Below are 16,711 nucleotides of genomic sequence, written 5' to 3'. Positions count from 1 at the left end.
TAAATGGTATTAGTGGGTGCTATCTTTTCGTTTATACACTTCTGTATGCATATTTTCCATTTTATTTTCTTTTTGTGTAATTTATTATATTTTCTATTTAGTTCTATTAAATAAGAAATTAGGGCTGCAACAGGGTCGGGTTGGTTCGAGTTTTTCAAAACCCTAGCCCAATCCTGGATCCCATTATCTCGGCCCTGACCCTGAGTCAGGGCCGAAAAACCTCAACCCATGGCCCGCCCTACAGGGCTCAGTGCTGGCCCTGGCCCGCCCTGATTGGGCAGGGCCGGGCCGGCACTAATTGACCCTAGTGCACCTGTTAAGAGTGCCAAAAATAAAGCAACCACTTATCATATGGAACAAAATGATCAATAAACAAAGAAAGGGAACAAAATAAGACAATATGAATTCAACAACATGACGGGCAACAGAGACAATTAATAAAAATAATCTAAAGAAACACCAATCCAAGATAATAGAAAACATTAGCAAAAGAAACATGCATAGATGGTTCAATTCTATAATAGAAAACTTAGGGTCGGGCCGGGTCACGGTACCCGAGGCATTAACCCAGAACCCGACCCGACCCGAGTCAGGGTCTAAAAATATGAACCCTGACCCGCCCTCAGGGTTGGAAAATCCAACCCTGACCCTGTTCGGGCTCAGGGCGGGTCAGGGCTGACTGGGCCAAACTTGCACCCCTATAAGAAATTTTGAGGCGTCTGCTTCACACATTGCTTCATAGGCATGGTTTCAAATTTCAGTTTCGGAATGCATTTCGGTCCTCTCCGAAACCAAAATTTTGGCCGGATTTGCAGTCGAAATACAACAAAATCAAATAATAGAATATTTTATATCGTACATAGTTTTGGTCGAAATTACTGAAATTTCGGTAAATTCGGCCTAAATTCCAGGAAACTATTAAATAATTAGCGATCAGCTTTCCATTTCAAAAAACAAAAATTAACGATCAGATTTTTGGGTGAGATTACCGAAATTTCACCTAAAAATTCGGATTATACTGTTATGCATTGCTTATCTAGCATTGTTCATCTGTTTATTATCGGTTAAATAAAAACAGTACATATTTGGTTAAAAAGATTGAGGTTTATTTAATTGTTAGTAGTGAGGAAAAATAGGATAGTTAAGTTATCTAGCTACGTGTGGGTGAGAAAAAGATAGGAATAGCTCACGAATGAGAAGGATCTTGATGTCTAAAGCATGAAATCCCATAAATTTCGGACAGGAAAAACGAATTTCCATAGAAATTCCGAAATTTCGATCGAAATTCTGAGATTTTGGTCGAAATAAACGACCGTTTCAGTTATACCCGATTTCGGTCTCGAACGAAACCCGAAATTTTGGATTTCGGTCGAAATTTAAAACCATCTTCGTAGGAGAGAGAGAGAGAGAGAGAGAGAGAGAGAGAGAGAGAGAGGGAGGGAGGGAGGGAGAGTGATAATGTGTTTTAGACACGTAGAATATGAGAGTGATAATGTGTTAAAAATTTACATCAAATTCTTTTGTGGGTTGATATTTATTTCATAATTTGATGATTTAACTTACTTTTACGTCTGCCAAGGCATGTATCATGATTGTCATATGATTTTTAGAAAAGTCTATTGGAGTTTAATAGAGTTGGGTTGAGGATATAGACTTTATCTGTCTTCAGAAGTTAGATTTGATTTCAGCTATGATTTATCTCACTTTAGGTGGCTCAAGTTAAATTTCATCTCAAGTTAAAAAAAAACTTAGCTGAATTTAGTAGAGTTGGATTGAGGATAGACTTTATCTGTCTCGAGAAGTTAGATCATCTTTAATATAATTGGTTACCATTTTAAGCCCATATAGGCACACCTCCCTCGTCCCTCAGAAGGCCTCCTACCCCGGTCGGGCTCGAATTGCCAAAGGTAGACCCATCAAAATTTAACTTGAGCCACCTACAATCAGGAGGTGATCAAATAGGAGAACCCTCTCTGAACTGTAACAGATCTCCTTCCAGCATATATTGAGATAGAGCTGGAATAAAACTTGAAGAAAGGGATAATTCTCACCCAAGATATGACGTGGGAAATGATATTAGTGAATGAAAATAGAGGGCCTCTTGTGCAACTTCTTAAAAGCCTGGCATTTCTCTCCTTCCATAGGATCCAGATTGTTGGTAGCATAGATTCTCTCCGTAAGAAACAACCTTTTGAAGGCCAACGCATAGCGAACCAGCTTCCCAAGAAATCACGTATTTTTTTGAAACGAAACCCTCGGTAACGAGACAGAGACTCCTTATTTTATTGAAATTTCATTTTACAGAATTGGAAAGGATTCTTCAAGAGTCACAAGTCCGACTGATAAGGAAAAACACATGATACCCCAAACATTTTTAAAATGCGTCGCCAAACATCCCTAGCGTAAGGGCAATGAAGGAACAAATGGTCTACTGTTTTGCCATTCTTCAAGCATAAGTGCAATGATCCACTATCCACATTTTACACTTACGAAGATGGTCTACCGTTAGGATCTTGTCCTGAAATGCGATCCACCCAAAGGCGCAACAAAAATTAAAGATGATCAAGCATGAATTGTAGATGTAATATAGTACGCATAAACGAGAGATAAATGCTTGAACGAATATTCTTACTAATACTTGATATGATAAAGCATATGAAATTTATACATGGAACCATTAAAAAAAAATTAAACATGGATAATAAAGTAAAATAAATAAATATGAAAGAATAGGTAAAAGAAAGTTTAGATATTCGTTAATCCTTGTGATTCCGTTGTTCGATTGTTGATCACGAATCCAACGCAAATGGAGGAGAAGCGAGTGAGGGTGGGCCACGTAGCCTTGTGTGAAGATCGGAACGGATGCCGGCGGTTGATGTGTTGCCTCAATGAGATTGTAAAGAAGACGAAAAAGTATAAAAATGGAGAGCTTGGTCTCCCTTTTTCTTTTTGCAAAGGGGTGAGGTGAGAGAGAAGATTCTTATCTTTTGCAAAGTGGTTGTATGAGAGAGGAGAGCTTTTGTGAATAGTGGTAGCCTTGTAGAAAGTGAGAGAAATATGAGAGAGAATCTTCAGAAAAGAGATTTTTTTCTCTTTTTATAGAGAATGAAGAAGAGAGACGTTTGAGGAGTGCTAATATTTAGGCTAAAGTTTCGTATTTTTTTGAATTTTGTGTTCTCTTCCTTTTGGGGGTAAGAGAAAGATATTCTGAGATTAAATCAATCAAGGGAAATATTCCCTTTTATCAACAAAATCATCTCACCTCTCTCTATACGATTTCTTTTTATTCCTCATTCTGATTTTGGTTTTTGTAACACGAATCTTGGTTTCTACCATCTGCCCTAAGGCCATAGAAAAGGCAAAGAACGTGAGGGTTTGAGAGTTGAAGACCCTAGTGCAGTCATGCGAGGCAGAGAAGATAACTGCTCTCTCTGTGAGGGAGGGTGCAGTGAAGAACTTCCAACACCGAGATGTTCAACACAAAGATGATTTTGTTGCTAAAAAGGGAATGTTTCCCTTGATTGATGCGCACCCAAAATATCTTTCTTTCATGCCTAGAAGTACAAGACACAAAATTCAAAAAGATAGGAAACTTTAGCACTCAAACGTTTCTCTCACCCATTTTCTACAAAAAGAGATAAAAAAATCTCTTTTATCATGATTCTCTCACATTTCTCTCACTTTCTACACGGCTATCACTATTCACAAAAGCTCTAATCTCTCATACGCCAACTTTTCAAAAGATAAGCATCTTCTTCTCTCTCACCTCACCCCTTTTGCAAAAAGACAAAGGGAGACCAAGCTCTCAATTTTAATGTTTTTTCATCGACTTCATACATCATACAGGGCTCACACGGCCTACCCTCACCCGCTTCTCCTCCATTTGTGTCGGATTCGTGATCAACGATAGAACGGCGGAATCACAAGGATTGGGGAAGATCCGACCTTTCTTTTACATGTTCCTTCATATTTGTTTATTTTACTTCGTTATCCATGTTTAAATTTCTTATGCTTTATCATATCAAGTATTAGTAAGAATATTCATTCAATCATTTATCTCTTTTTTATTCATTAATCTATGTTACATGCATTGGTTAACTTCGTGTTTGATCATCTGTAAAATTAGTGCTTGATCATCTTTAAATGTTTCTAATGCATTTCCTAAGATGTTTCTCATATGATTTCCTATCGCTTTTCTATTTCTTTATTCTCTTCCCTATGTCGCTTCTATTTCACGTTTCACTTCCTGAATTTAATTCCCAAACTGGTAACTATGGTTTTATATATACCTGATGTATGCAGTGTAAGCTTAAAATGTTATATGGTTTTTTAATGAAATTTCAACGATACTTTTGTTTAGTTGTGTTCATAGTTGTAAATTTCGTTTCGGTGGCCATTTCGTTTTGGCCACTGAAACAAAATTTCGGAAAATTTCGGACAATTTCGTTCGAAACTTTTCTGTAAATTTCGTCAAATTTCTGTAAATTTCAGTCAATTCCGGTCGATTTCGGTCAATTTCGGCCGAAATCCCGAACGAAACAAAATTTTCGTCATTTCGTTCCGGTTTTCGGACGAAACCGAAACGTTTCGTCCATTTCGGACGAAACGAAACGAAATTTACAACTGTGGTTGTGTTCATTCTTTGTTGTTAAAATCTGTAAGCACTTGTTCTTCCTTTTCTTGTTTCTCACTTTGCTTATTAATTACTAGAAAAGAAATTATTTTCTCCGTTATGCTGCATCAAGCAGTAATAGAACTTTGAAATCTGTGAATTTTGTGCATAATATGGGTGGCTCACAAAAAGAATGCAATCAGACCAAGTGAATCTTCCATGATGACAGAAGGTTTTAAACCTACAAGGACATATATGGGGCGGAGTTCGTTTAATTATGGAACTGAATCAGGATTCCAAGATCTACAATGATTGTGGAACATGCCATCAGAATTAGAAGAGATGATGCAATGGTCAGTGGTCGCCCCCTTCCATCCCAAAATCCAATTCATTTCCAATCACTCAACCTTTTTTCCAATTCAAATTCCGCACCATCCAATCGTTTGGGTGTTGAAATACCCTAATTATCTACCAATAAATCCAAGTCAATTCCTCAGGAACTGAACACTTGGAAAGATAATTTGGGAAAACACCTTGATCAGTTGTCGCATGGTCCATGAAAGTGCATGGTTCAAAATTTATCCACATTGGCTACTCCCTATTCGTAATCATTGGGCCTTATACGATAACAACATTCATATCGAGGTTCGCAACAGTCACGAGTGTGTTGGCCCCATGTCGGCCGTATCAGCCAACGTGCTAGGTGTATTGGCCATTATGGGGTTTGTATTGTTTCATGTTCATGTGAACACCCATAACCTTTGTCCACTAGCTTTTTACCACTTTCAAAGGTTTTGCTTGGTCAAGCGACTTATGACCTTAATCAACATAGACCTGTTGAGATTGCTTGCCTAAATAGCATAGATTTACAGCCTTGTGGCCTAAGGCTTGAAAATAATGAAGAATGGAATGGATGAGATATGAGAAGAGACTTAGGGTTTGGTGTAGAGAATCTACAAAGGAGAAAGTTAAGACGAGTGAATGTTTGCCCTGTGACTTGATCGATTCGAGTGAATGTTTGCCTTGTGATCTTGATTAATTTCCTTTGTTTCTGCGTAAAATCTATGGGAGACGATTACTTTAGGTTGTAACATAAAGTTCTTTAGTCATTCCGAGAGAGTTCATGATTTAAAATTTCCACCAAAAATGACATTACATGACCAAATGTTAAATTTCCATCCCCAACGAAATGATACTGACACTGAAACACATCTAAACCAAAATCATCAGTGCATAAATGGTATTCTATATTAGTATGTATTTGTATTACATAATTATATTATATGAATTGCATGTGAAATGTTGTGTATGTATTATATGCAAATTTTCGTATGAATTACATGTAAAATTTGGTATCTACTGAATTATCAGACATACGTGACAATGCATGTCACAAGGTGTTCGCTATTATTATACCATTATGATGACTGTCTTGCTTATGTGATGGTTTCCAACCTTTTCTGAGTGGGAATTACACATTCCCATACGTTTCCATGATTTTTCAAGATTTCCAACGAAATTTCCAATTGAAACCTAAACGTTTCTATTTCCGTGACGACTGAAATAAAAACCGAAACCAAAATTTGAAACCTCGCTCCTTAGTAAACTCATCATTAGACTCACAGTCAAATAGAGATGGTTAACCATAGTTTGGGTGATCGACCTTATACAAAGTGTTTTTTTTATTGAATGACAATCTTATATGAAGTTTAGCAGGAGATTAGCCAATGCATGGGACTTGGTGCTACCATGATGCAAGTTCACATTTAAGTGTTCAAAGAAGCAGTCAACTGGAAGAGCGTTCTTATAAATCATGAAGTGAAAACATGCAAGGCACCCTCTTGATTTGTAACTGCCAAAATTATTTATGTGGCCGAGACTTTGGCGTAGCACTTGCATGATCTCTGTGGTGATGTCAAGAAGAAACTTGAGGATACTTATGCTAAGTACAAATTGAAGCCGATAAGCTCGAGGGAGAAGCACTTCGAACTAGGTTCCAACTAGGAGTTTTAGCCATGGTTTTCTTAGGTTATTGGAGGTTTAAAGCGGGTACATACAATAAACTAGAAGACTGGACAGTGTAAGATATTGAAAATGGGAAATGATGCAAGAGGTTGACATTCTACTGCCTTGGATATCTCACTTATATTCAGTGTTCCCGATCTCTGATGGCGAGGACCCAAGTTGAAGAATTGCAATAAACTGAAAGCACCCTAGGGTGATACTATTCAGTGTTCCCGATCTCTGATGACGAGGACCCAAGTTGAAGAAGAATTGCAATAAACTGAAAGCACCCTAGGGTGATACAAGATCAAAAGAAATGGACAACCACTTGTTCCATATCCTGTCCATTGGAAGAACAAGTCACTCGAGCATACTTTGATTGATGTAGGTGGCTGTAAGTGCATGAGGACATGAACTCGAGGGAGGGAGGGTTGTCGACAATGGGCAATGATGCAATTCAAGTGGTCCCACAGGCGCCACCAGTTTCCACGAATTAAACACCCTTTATAGTTTATAGAAGAAAAAAGAGGAGGAAAGGCAGTTAAGTCATGACATCAGCAGAGGGGCCTACCATGGGTCAACTTCCAGAAAGACAGCAGGGTTCTGTCACATCCATTTATCATGACTTTATGTGATTCTTAAAGGAGTTCTAGCTGTGGTTGGATTGAAGATGAAATTTGGTTTTTTTTTCAAGAATTATTTTTAATTTATAGTTTAAATTTGAGTTAGAATAGCAGTCTAGGTGGGACTAGAATGAAAGGTTCTATATGTCTGATATACACTGGACGAATTTGGACTTCTACATATGTTTCCTTGACAAAATTTCAGAGCTAGTTCGGCTTATTTGAGTTTATTTCTTGCTGTTGAGCAGATAAGTGCGTAGTTTTTATGTATTTCACCCTTTGCTTATTTCTTTCTGGGAAACTTTTCTCTTCTTTGCTGGGCTGCACCATAGAGAGAGGTTGTGTGAGTTGAATCCTCACTTATCTATTGTAAGCAAGCACATTTCCCCCTAATTGCGTAAGGTGTACTCTGCATTTATGCTTCCAGGTACTAGGATGCTATTTAATCATTCTTTGATCTTTGTTTGGTGTTTGCTTTTTCTTTTGTCTTTTTTTTATGACATAGGGTATCCCACCCCATTTTAGGATGGGACTATTATTTAGTGCCTGTTGCATCGCACATGTTGCACAGTTGCGTAGATTTTTTCCGAAAGAAACCTTGGGTAACAGTGTAGTCGCCAGTCTTATGGGAGATAACCATACAATTGTTTGTTTGTTTACTTTTGTCTATATTCCTATTCTTAAGCTATTCTTATTTTTCCGAAATGCTTTCCCTATGTTGGTAAACTACCCCCATAGGCTGGTTGGACTTTTTGCTCCGTCAAAGGCAAAGAATAGGCCTGCATAATAGCTCTTTTGATGCATCCCTGTTGTTTTCTTTCTTTTTTAATTCATTAGTTTGTGTATATTCATATTTTTGTTACTTTCGTCCATCTGATAATGCTGCTGAATAAAACTCTAAATCAACTCAAAACTCAGTTTTTTAACCTTGTTTTAGACAAATCTTCAAATTGATTCTATTCCTATGTGATCACAATAGAAGGCCGAAAAGTAAGAGTTTAGCAAAATAGTCTGTGAACCTTCATACACTGGTTGGCTTGCATTTAAGAACATCCAAATCTTTAGACTTTGTTCCGAGTGTTACCCTCTTTTTCACTTAAAGATTTCTTCTTCTTTTTTTCACTTGAAAATTTCTGTTTGAAATCCAGGTCGTGATGAAGCGTGCACAGAATGTTGCTCAGGCAGTTGTTAGGACCCGCTCATCTCTCTCTTCATGGTCTTGCATGGGTGCACGTCGACGCATCACACTTCCAGACTCTAAAGAGGAGAATACCCCTGATCCTTTTATAATGTCTACAGACAACTCCACTTCTCTCATGATTCAATCTAATGGACACCCAGAGATGGCTGAGGTGGATTTCAGTTGCTCCCATGGATCAGGGCACGATGAGGCTGAGGAGGAAGAGCAACTTATCCCAGTGGATCATGTCATCAGTACATCTACATGTGAAGAGATGACTGAAGGTGAACTATGGTTCGAGCTCGAGAAGGAGCTCCACAGGCAGGTAAGATATATCAGATGATATGATTAGATCCGATCTTTTATCTTGATGGTAGATTAGACAACCTACTTAGTTTTAGTAACTTTATATTTGAATAATTTCTTTCCGTCTTTATCTTTATCTTTCCAAGTTCATCTTTAAATGCTTATAGAAGCATTTTTTACTGTTAATAGAAAATTTCTTCTGTTTTTCTCAGGGAGAACCAGACATTCAAGCCCTGGAGGAAGAAGAAGCTGCCGCGAAAGAAATCACTGAAGAGGAACATGAAGTGTTGGCAGATTCTATAGAAAACAATAGCCCTACATTAACAGATTCTATTGAGACTCAGCGATTCTATCCTCCAGGTAGAATCATGCATATAGTTTCAGTACCGCCATCTGAGAGTAGTTCAGGGGAAGATGGTACGGCTGAGGAGAGCGTCGGTATCTATGAGACGACGAGAGATTTGTACAGTAAGCTTCGACTTTCCCGAACTATGATAAAAGATCATTATATGCCTATGTATAAAAAGATGATGGAACTATTAATCAGTCAACTTGAAAAAGATGTTGATATCTGTACTAATATGTAGTGTGAAAAATAAAATAAGAACAATAATAATAAATCATGTGATTGCATATTCCATTTGATTTCTTATGTTCAACTAGTTGTTGAAATGCCAATTTGACTCCAATTGAAAGTGTTTCATCTTCTTTTTTTTACCTTCTGAGGAGCAGAAGGTACACGTTTGCCCAATTTTCAGCTGGAAATTCCTTGATATATGCTCTCCAAGTATTATGTGAACCAGTTTACAAGGCCCTTGTCACATGGGCTATTTGCTTGGGTGGAAAACTCTATTACATATATTTTTTGTTGGTATATGTATGCTTCCTAGAAGTTAATGTAATTGAGATGCGGGGTACATTATTAGAGATTCAGTTGATTTTACAGTGTTCAGATTCTACTTTGTTCATTTCTTTAAGGATTTGTGGATTTCCTGTGAGATCTGTATTGTACTTGTGAGATGTTTCATAAATTTGCATTTTTTTTATGTTTTAAAAGATTCTTGTGAATTTTCATGAAAAAACTGTGTTGATTTCGAATATTTTAGGTAAAGGTGTCAATGGATCCTCTTTGGATCGGGTCCACTTATCCCTTTACCACAATCCGTTCAGAGATCCCGTATCAGTACGATCCTTTTCGCAGTGTTTTCCAGATCCTAACCTCTAAGCCTGCATCACAATCCTTTTTGAATTGGACCATAATGGAAGTGTCCTAGGTCCTACTTATGTTGTATACTGTTAGGGGCTGTTTGGATACGTTGATTTTAGAATCTTGGATTTCCTCCAAATCGTAGTTGGGAGACTGAGAGGAGGACGACATCAACCTTCGTTTTCTGTTTTCTCGCCCTTCTTGCCGTCAGCAAGAGAGTAGGAGATCATTCCATGTTTCCGGGTTTAAAAAAGATTATGATAGTTCATTTGGCAATCAGATTGTCGAAGTTCCTGGTCCATATTCTATTATTCAGACATGGTTTCCCCAAGGTGGATCATCTGATTTGGAGCAATTGAATCCGGAGGTCGTCCCTTTCTTGCAGATAGAGAATTCCAGTTTAAAGGGGGTGGAGGGTAGGAAGGATGATTTAGAAAGGTCAGTGAGTCATACAGTTGGGGTAAGGCAAAAACTTGGAGTGATATATTATGATCCTATGGAGAAGTTTTGGGATATGATTAGATCTTCTGAGATCAGAGATTCTGCAGGGGATGATAAATCGAAATTTTCTCCAAACTCATCTAAGAAGAAGTTGAGGGAGTTGGCTAGGTTAAAATCTGAAGTGAACTATGGGGTGCTTCCGGTCGGAAAGGAGTCATTGAGTCATCTTTCTAGAAGGGAAGAAGTGTGCGAGGAAGGGGAGGAAATCTGTCAAATTTGTTTCCTTATGAAGATTCTATCTTGGAATATAAATGGATTGGGATCTTTGGATAAGAGGGTTCATGTAAAAGAGCTAATTAAAAACATCAAGCCAGAGCTAATTTGCATTCATGAGACAAAGTTAGAGGTGATCGATAGGAATACTATGAAAAGTCTCGGGGTTAGATCGGATTGGGGATTCTCATTTGTTGGAGCTATTGGTGCCTCGGGGGGGTATCTTAATAGCTTGGGATGAATCTAGGTGGGTTATGGAGGAGGAATGGAAGCGTAGATTTTCAATTTCTATTATTCCTCGGAGGGTGGATGACACATCTTTGTTGTTATTCTCTGGTGTTTATGGTCCTTCTTTGTGGGCTGACAAGAGATTGTTATGGGAGGAACTTAATAGAGCTAGGGGTATATGGGCCTACCCATGGTGTATTGGGGGAGACTTCAATGAAATTAGGTATGTCTGTGAGAGAATTGGATGTCAGAGATCTAACCAGAACATGATTGCCTTTGCAGACTTCATTTCAAAATCATAATTTAATTGATTTGCCTTAGTCTGGTGCTAGGTTTTCTTGGAATAGAGGAGATAGTCATAGTAGAATTGATCGTTTCTCATTTGTCCTGGATGGATGAACTTGGCTCTTGAAGTCTACCAAAAGGCTCTTATTCAGTCGGTTTCTGATCATTGTCCCCTTCTCTTGGATCCCAGACTGGGGACCCCCTCCTTTTAGGTTTGAGATTGCGTGGCTTCAGATCCCCCATATGGAGAACATATTGGGAGATTGGTGGGAATCTCATCTAGTTGAGGGTTCAACGGATGTGGTTATTGGGCATAAACTTAGATTTGTTAAGAAGAAGATGAAGGAATGGGTGGCGGAGAGGAGATTAGCTGACTCGAATAGAAAGGTATGCTGGAGAATAGAATTGAAGAGCTAACAATGTTGGAGGAATCTGGTTTAGGAGATGTTAACTCGAGGGAGGAATTGGGGAGAGTTAAAGAAGAACATAAAGGGGTGGTGCTCCATGAGAAAATTACATGGAGACAGAAATCGAGAGTGAAATGGTTAAAGGAGGGGGATAAAAAAACGGTTTATTTCCATGTGATGGCCAGCGCCAGAAGAAGGGGAGATAGGATTGAGTCATTGACAAATAATGGAGTCAGTGTGTCGAGGAAGGAAGATGTTACTAATGTGATCCTAAACTTTTATATATCTCTGTACTCGTTTGAGGTTATTTCTAGACCGCTTCCGGAGGATCTGGCGTTTAGTGAGTTGAGTTTGAGCCAGCGAATAGCTCTGGGGAACCCATTCGAGGAGGAGGAGATTAGAAAAGGGGTTTTTTCCTTGAGTGGAGACAAAGCTCCTGGTCCTGATGGTTTCTGTCTTGCATTCTTTCAGTCTTGTTGGGAGTATGTGAAAGGGGATATTATTAGATTTTTTGAAGAATTCTATGATGGATTGGTGTTGGACAAAGGGACGGGGGCAACTTTTATTGCCCTTATCCTGAAAATTGCTGGTGCATCTAAAATATTAGAATATTGTCTTATAAGCCTAGTTGGATGCTTGTACAAAGTATTGGCAAAAGTGTTAGCGGATCGTATAAAGTTGGTGCTTCCATTTATTATATCGGATTGCCAGAGTGCTTTTGTTGCCAAGAGACAGAGTTTAGATTGTTCACTAATAGCCAATGAGGCTATTGATTCATATGTTAAGCTTGGCATGGGAGGAATATTGTGCAAGCTTGATATGAAAAAGGCTTATGATAGAGTGGAATGGGATTGTTTGGATTACTTGCTTGGCAGAATGGGGTTTGGTAGCAGATGGAGAGGCTGGGTGAGGGGTTGTGTCTTGTTGGCTTGGTTCTTAGTTCTGATTAATGGTTCCCCAAAAGGATTCTTTAAATCATCCCGTGGTCTTAGGCAGGGGGATCCATTATCCCCTTTTTTGTTCCTTTTGGTGGCCGAGACTCTTAGAGTTTGTGTCTTCGGGTGGGCAGTATGTCATGATCGGATTCAAATGGTTAACTTTCTTCGACAGCGTGGTATGTTGCTTATTGACCATTGCCCTCTATGCTTGGATGATGGGGAATCTGTTCATCATCTTTTCATGCATTGCACATTCACCCGACAGATATGGGCTTTCATTTTTCTGAGGTTTGGTATTGCTTGGGTGTTTCCATTATTTATTCCAAGTTTACTGCTACAATGGGAATTTGTGCCATGGAGCAAGAAAGGAAAAACTTTGTGGAATATATGTTTGTTTGCGACATGGTGGGTGATTTGGAAAGAAAGAAATTCTAGACTTTTTGAGGGGATTGCCAAATCGTCTCATTGGCTTTACATGAAAATTATTGCACTATCGATATCTTGGGTGAAATGTCTTTCGTCCTTCCGCTTTGTATCGGCATTTGAGCTATGGAAGGATTGGCATTTGATCTATGGGAGGGGTCGAGGGTAGTTTGCTTCAGCAGGGAAAATAGGCCTCGGATTACTCAGCGTTGGGAGGCTCCACCTTATGGGAAGTGAAAATTGAATTTTGATGGCTCGAGTTTTGGAAATCCGTGTCCGGCTGGGGTTGGCGGGTTGTTCCATGATGACCGTGGTGTAGTTGGGGAGATGTGATGCTTTGGGGAGATGTGATGCTTCAGATGTAGAAGTGAAGGCTGTATATCATGGTATCAAGAGATTAGATAGAGAGTGCTTGGATAACACCATTGTGGAGGGCGATCACTCAATGTGATTCGTTGGCTGAAAAGAGTGGAGTTGCCTCCTTGGAGATTTCTATCATTTTTTGATGAAATTGAGGATCTAATTTCGGGATCGGGTATTTTTTCGAACATGTGCGGAGGAGTGCTAATGGGGAGGCGGAAGCGTTGGCTAGAAGTGTGCGGAGGAGTGCTAATGGGGAGGCGGAAGCGTTGGCTAGAAGTGTGCGGAGTTGGAGTTGTTTGATTTTCTCCCTCCGTAGTTTATTTTGTATTTTGTGTATTATGTATTTTTCTTTCCTGTTTCTCCCCTGTACATTTGGGTATGGTCCATCTCGGTCCCTCTTAATGTTATCTCTCAGCCATTTAAAAAATAAAAAAGGTTTAAACAATCTCAAGTTGTGGGAGAGGTTTCTAAAACCTGGATTTCTTTCTTAAAAACCAAGATTCTAAAGAGAAGTGCAGCAGTCGGTCTCCTCCTTCTCTCGTCTCCCAATTGCGATTTTGATGAAATCCAAGATTCTAAAATCCGTGTATCCAAACGGTTAGTGTTTAGTGAGAAAGTTATCAAAATAAAACGAAGGAAAATGAAATAGGGAAATGGTGTCAGCGCTCCAGCCCTTTGATTGACGCTCAAGTTTCTTGTCTTTAAGTATTTAAAGGGCTTGTGAGTAGGGGTGCAACTCGAGCGGGTCGGGTTCGGGTTGAGGCCAACCCGAACCCAACCCGAGCAACCATTTACTGAACCCGACCCCGACCAGATCCGAGTTCCAACCCGACCTGACCCGAGCAGCCCTTTTTGCCAACCCGAACCTGACCCAAACCGAGATTTTAAGCTTAAAAACTAAAAAAATTATTAAAAATTTCAGGTTTAACTCGGGTCGGGTTGTCCAAGCCCTCAAGCTGAACCCGACCTGAACTCAACCTGGGTTGAGAAAACCGAACCCGAACCTGACTTGAACTCAACCCAACCTGAGTTTTTTCCGGGTTGAACCCGCCAGGTTTGGGTTGAGCCCGCCCGAGTTGCACCCCTACTTGTGAGAGCTTTTTATGAACTGTAATAACCTTTTGAATACTAAAAAACATGAAACTTGAGCGTGAAGATCAAACCGTTGGAGCGCCGATATCAATTCCCTAACATTGTTCCTGGTTTTGAGTAGGGTTTTTAAAACGAAGGAAAATGAAATATTGTTCGTCGTGAGTACACATAAATGAGATAAAATATGATTGCTATTTGTGTACATTGGCGTCTTCCTTTCGGATGGAGGACAGTCCATCGGATTTTGTGGCTAATTCTTGGTCACAAGCCAAAGTTAATTTCAGTTCTTAGTATATGGAACACATAAAACAAACAACCAGAACAATGAGCCATACCATCTGCCCCAGTGGCACTATATCACCAAGCTTAATCTAATCCGACGGTGAGATCTCAATCTAATCCGAAAAGAGAGGCCCACCTATTTACAAGATGTAGCCTGTTCATTTGTTGGTGTTCGTTGTTTGATAGGCCGTGCCCAAAAAATATTCTCCATAGGATGATCCTAACTCTCTGATATATTTGGTGTAAAATAGACTGCTCCGAAATTTCAAAATATGACACTATAAAAACCTCAATAAAACATAGGGTTAGGATCTTATTAACAAGAGTTTTAGGTCACGACCTATCCACGGCGAGATCAACAAATGAATTGAGTTAAATTATCTAAGTAGATGAGCCCCATTTGCTAGAGAAGATCGCAGATAGACAATTTTAGCTCACTTTTTCAGGAGAGAACAGCCACGTCACATGAATAAGACAAAATCAGCTACTAGGTGGTTGTTCTCTTATGAAAAGGTGAGTCGCGAAGCGGCTTGGCGAGAAATTTCATCGCAGATCCCTTTTTATCTCATATAAAATCTCCTTATATCATGTACTTAGTGTTAGAATATGAGAATCTTACCGTTGGATTGGATTGAAATCACACCATTGGATCATCATGGTGGTAGATTAGGCAAGGTGGTTAAAGGGGTAACCTTGTTAGATTTGGGATATTAGATTTGATTAAGGTGCTAGATTGGCAACCGAGCTAGATTTAGTATAGGTAGCATTTCTATCTTCATCTCTTTCCTTGGCTAGGGTTTATTTCTTTATTTCTTTTCATAATTACTTTTCATCTTTCCATGTTTACCTTCTGAGTGTTCTATATAAACACTCTTTAGCATCATTGTAATTCATTCAATATTAGCGAAAATCTTCTTATAATTTTACACTTAGGAATAAAAGTAGTAGGGTCACCTTTAATGACCTTGTTGATGTATAATGTGGTTGTATATCATTATCAAAGGATCAAAATATCAAATCTATAATCACTGAAAAGGAGATACATAAAAACAATGCAATGCATTTACCCATATTCAGTACATGGTTTCCTTTTTTGATGGGACAGAACAAGCATTTATTGTTTGCCTATCTCCCAAAAGCCAAATAGTTATTTTTTAGTGGGCAAGGTGGGGTTTAGGCCCATCCCTATCAATTCATTTAACCAAAAAACCAACACCTAAAGTTCTTAGGAAATTGATATTTCCGCTCCCCTTTTAGACCAATCCACTCTAACTTGGAGTTGATTGGTCTAAAAGGTAGTTGGAGTGGATTGGTCTAAAAGGGGAGCGGAAATATCAACTCCCCTATGCTTTGGATATTTCCACTCCACTTTTAGACCAATCCACTCCAAGTTGGAGTGGATTGGTCTAAAAGTGGAGCGGAAATATTAGCTCCCAAGTTCCTATTCTAACAATTTCTTGCACTATTCCTAATTTTTCAAGATCTTTCAAATATCCCAATAAACAGCCATGTCCTATAAGGCCCTGTTTGGATTGCCAAAAAAAAAAAAAAAAACAGAGAAATTTCACACACAAACAGAGGAATTTACATATTTATAAGGTATTATTTAGTGCTTAAATGTTTGTAAGGGTTTAAATAATCTTGGGGTTGCTCAAGCTTTCCCAATATATTGTATGGATTTGATGGTTAAAACCAATTTTCCTATAAGGTTTTAAATAACCTTATAGGCCGCCCAATTTCGCCATTATATGTAGTATTTAAACTTTTCTTTCCTTCGATTAATTCCATGATGATTTGAAGTTTGCAATTAGAAGAGGAATTCATGAATGAGGGTCAAAATCCACCATTTATTGAGAGATTCTAACTCTCCAATTTGAATGCAAATTGTTTCTGATTTCTTAAATTGCCCTTTTCAACCCACTTTTCTAACAAGTAGGATCAACCTCTGACTTTGCATTTTTTTGCTATATCATTTCCACATAAACGACAGACATAAGAGCAATTAAACTAACACTCTTGCTTTGGCCAACCACGCCAGAATTAGGAG

General features: G+C 38.8%; 1 protein-coding gene across 1 annotated transcript in view; it reads left to right on the top strand.

Moving 5' to 3' along the window:
• LOC143848149 (lipase class 3 family protein) overlaps window positions 1-9,384 on the top strand; it is a 37,062-nt gene extending 27,678 nt beyond the window's left edge. The window contains exons 7-8 of the mRNA XM_077357034.1: window positions 8,388-8,744; window positions 8,938-9,384. Of these exons, the coding sequence (XP_077213149.1) occupies window positions 8,388-8,744; window positions 8,938-9,312 (732 nt within the window). The 3' untranslated portion in view covers window positions 9,313-9,384. The remainder of the gene's footprint in view (window positions 1-8,387; window positions 8,745-8,937) is intronic.
• Window positions 9,385-16,711: the final 7,327 nt, after the last annotated feature.

This window comes from Tasmannia lanceolata, unplaced genomic scaffold (assembly GCF_043159265.1).
Source record: "Tasmannia lanceolata isolate RefF3 unplaced genomic scaffold, GAP_Taslan_0.1 ptg000002l, whole genome shotgun sequence".
NCBI classification, from domain to species: Eukaryota; Viridiplantae; Streptophyta; class Magnoliopsida; order Canellales; family Winteraceae; genus Tasmannia; species Tasmannia lanceolata.
This window is presented reverse-complemented; position numbering and strand designations above follow the sequence as displayed.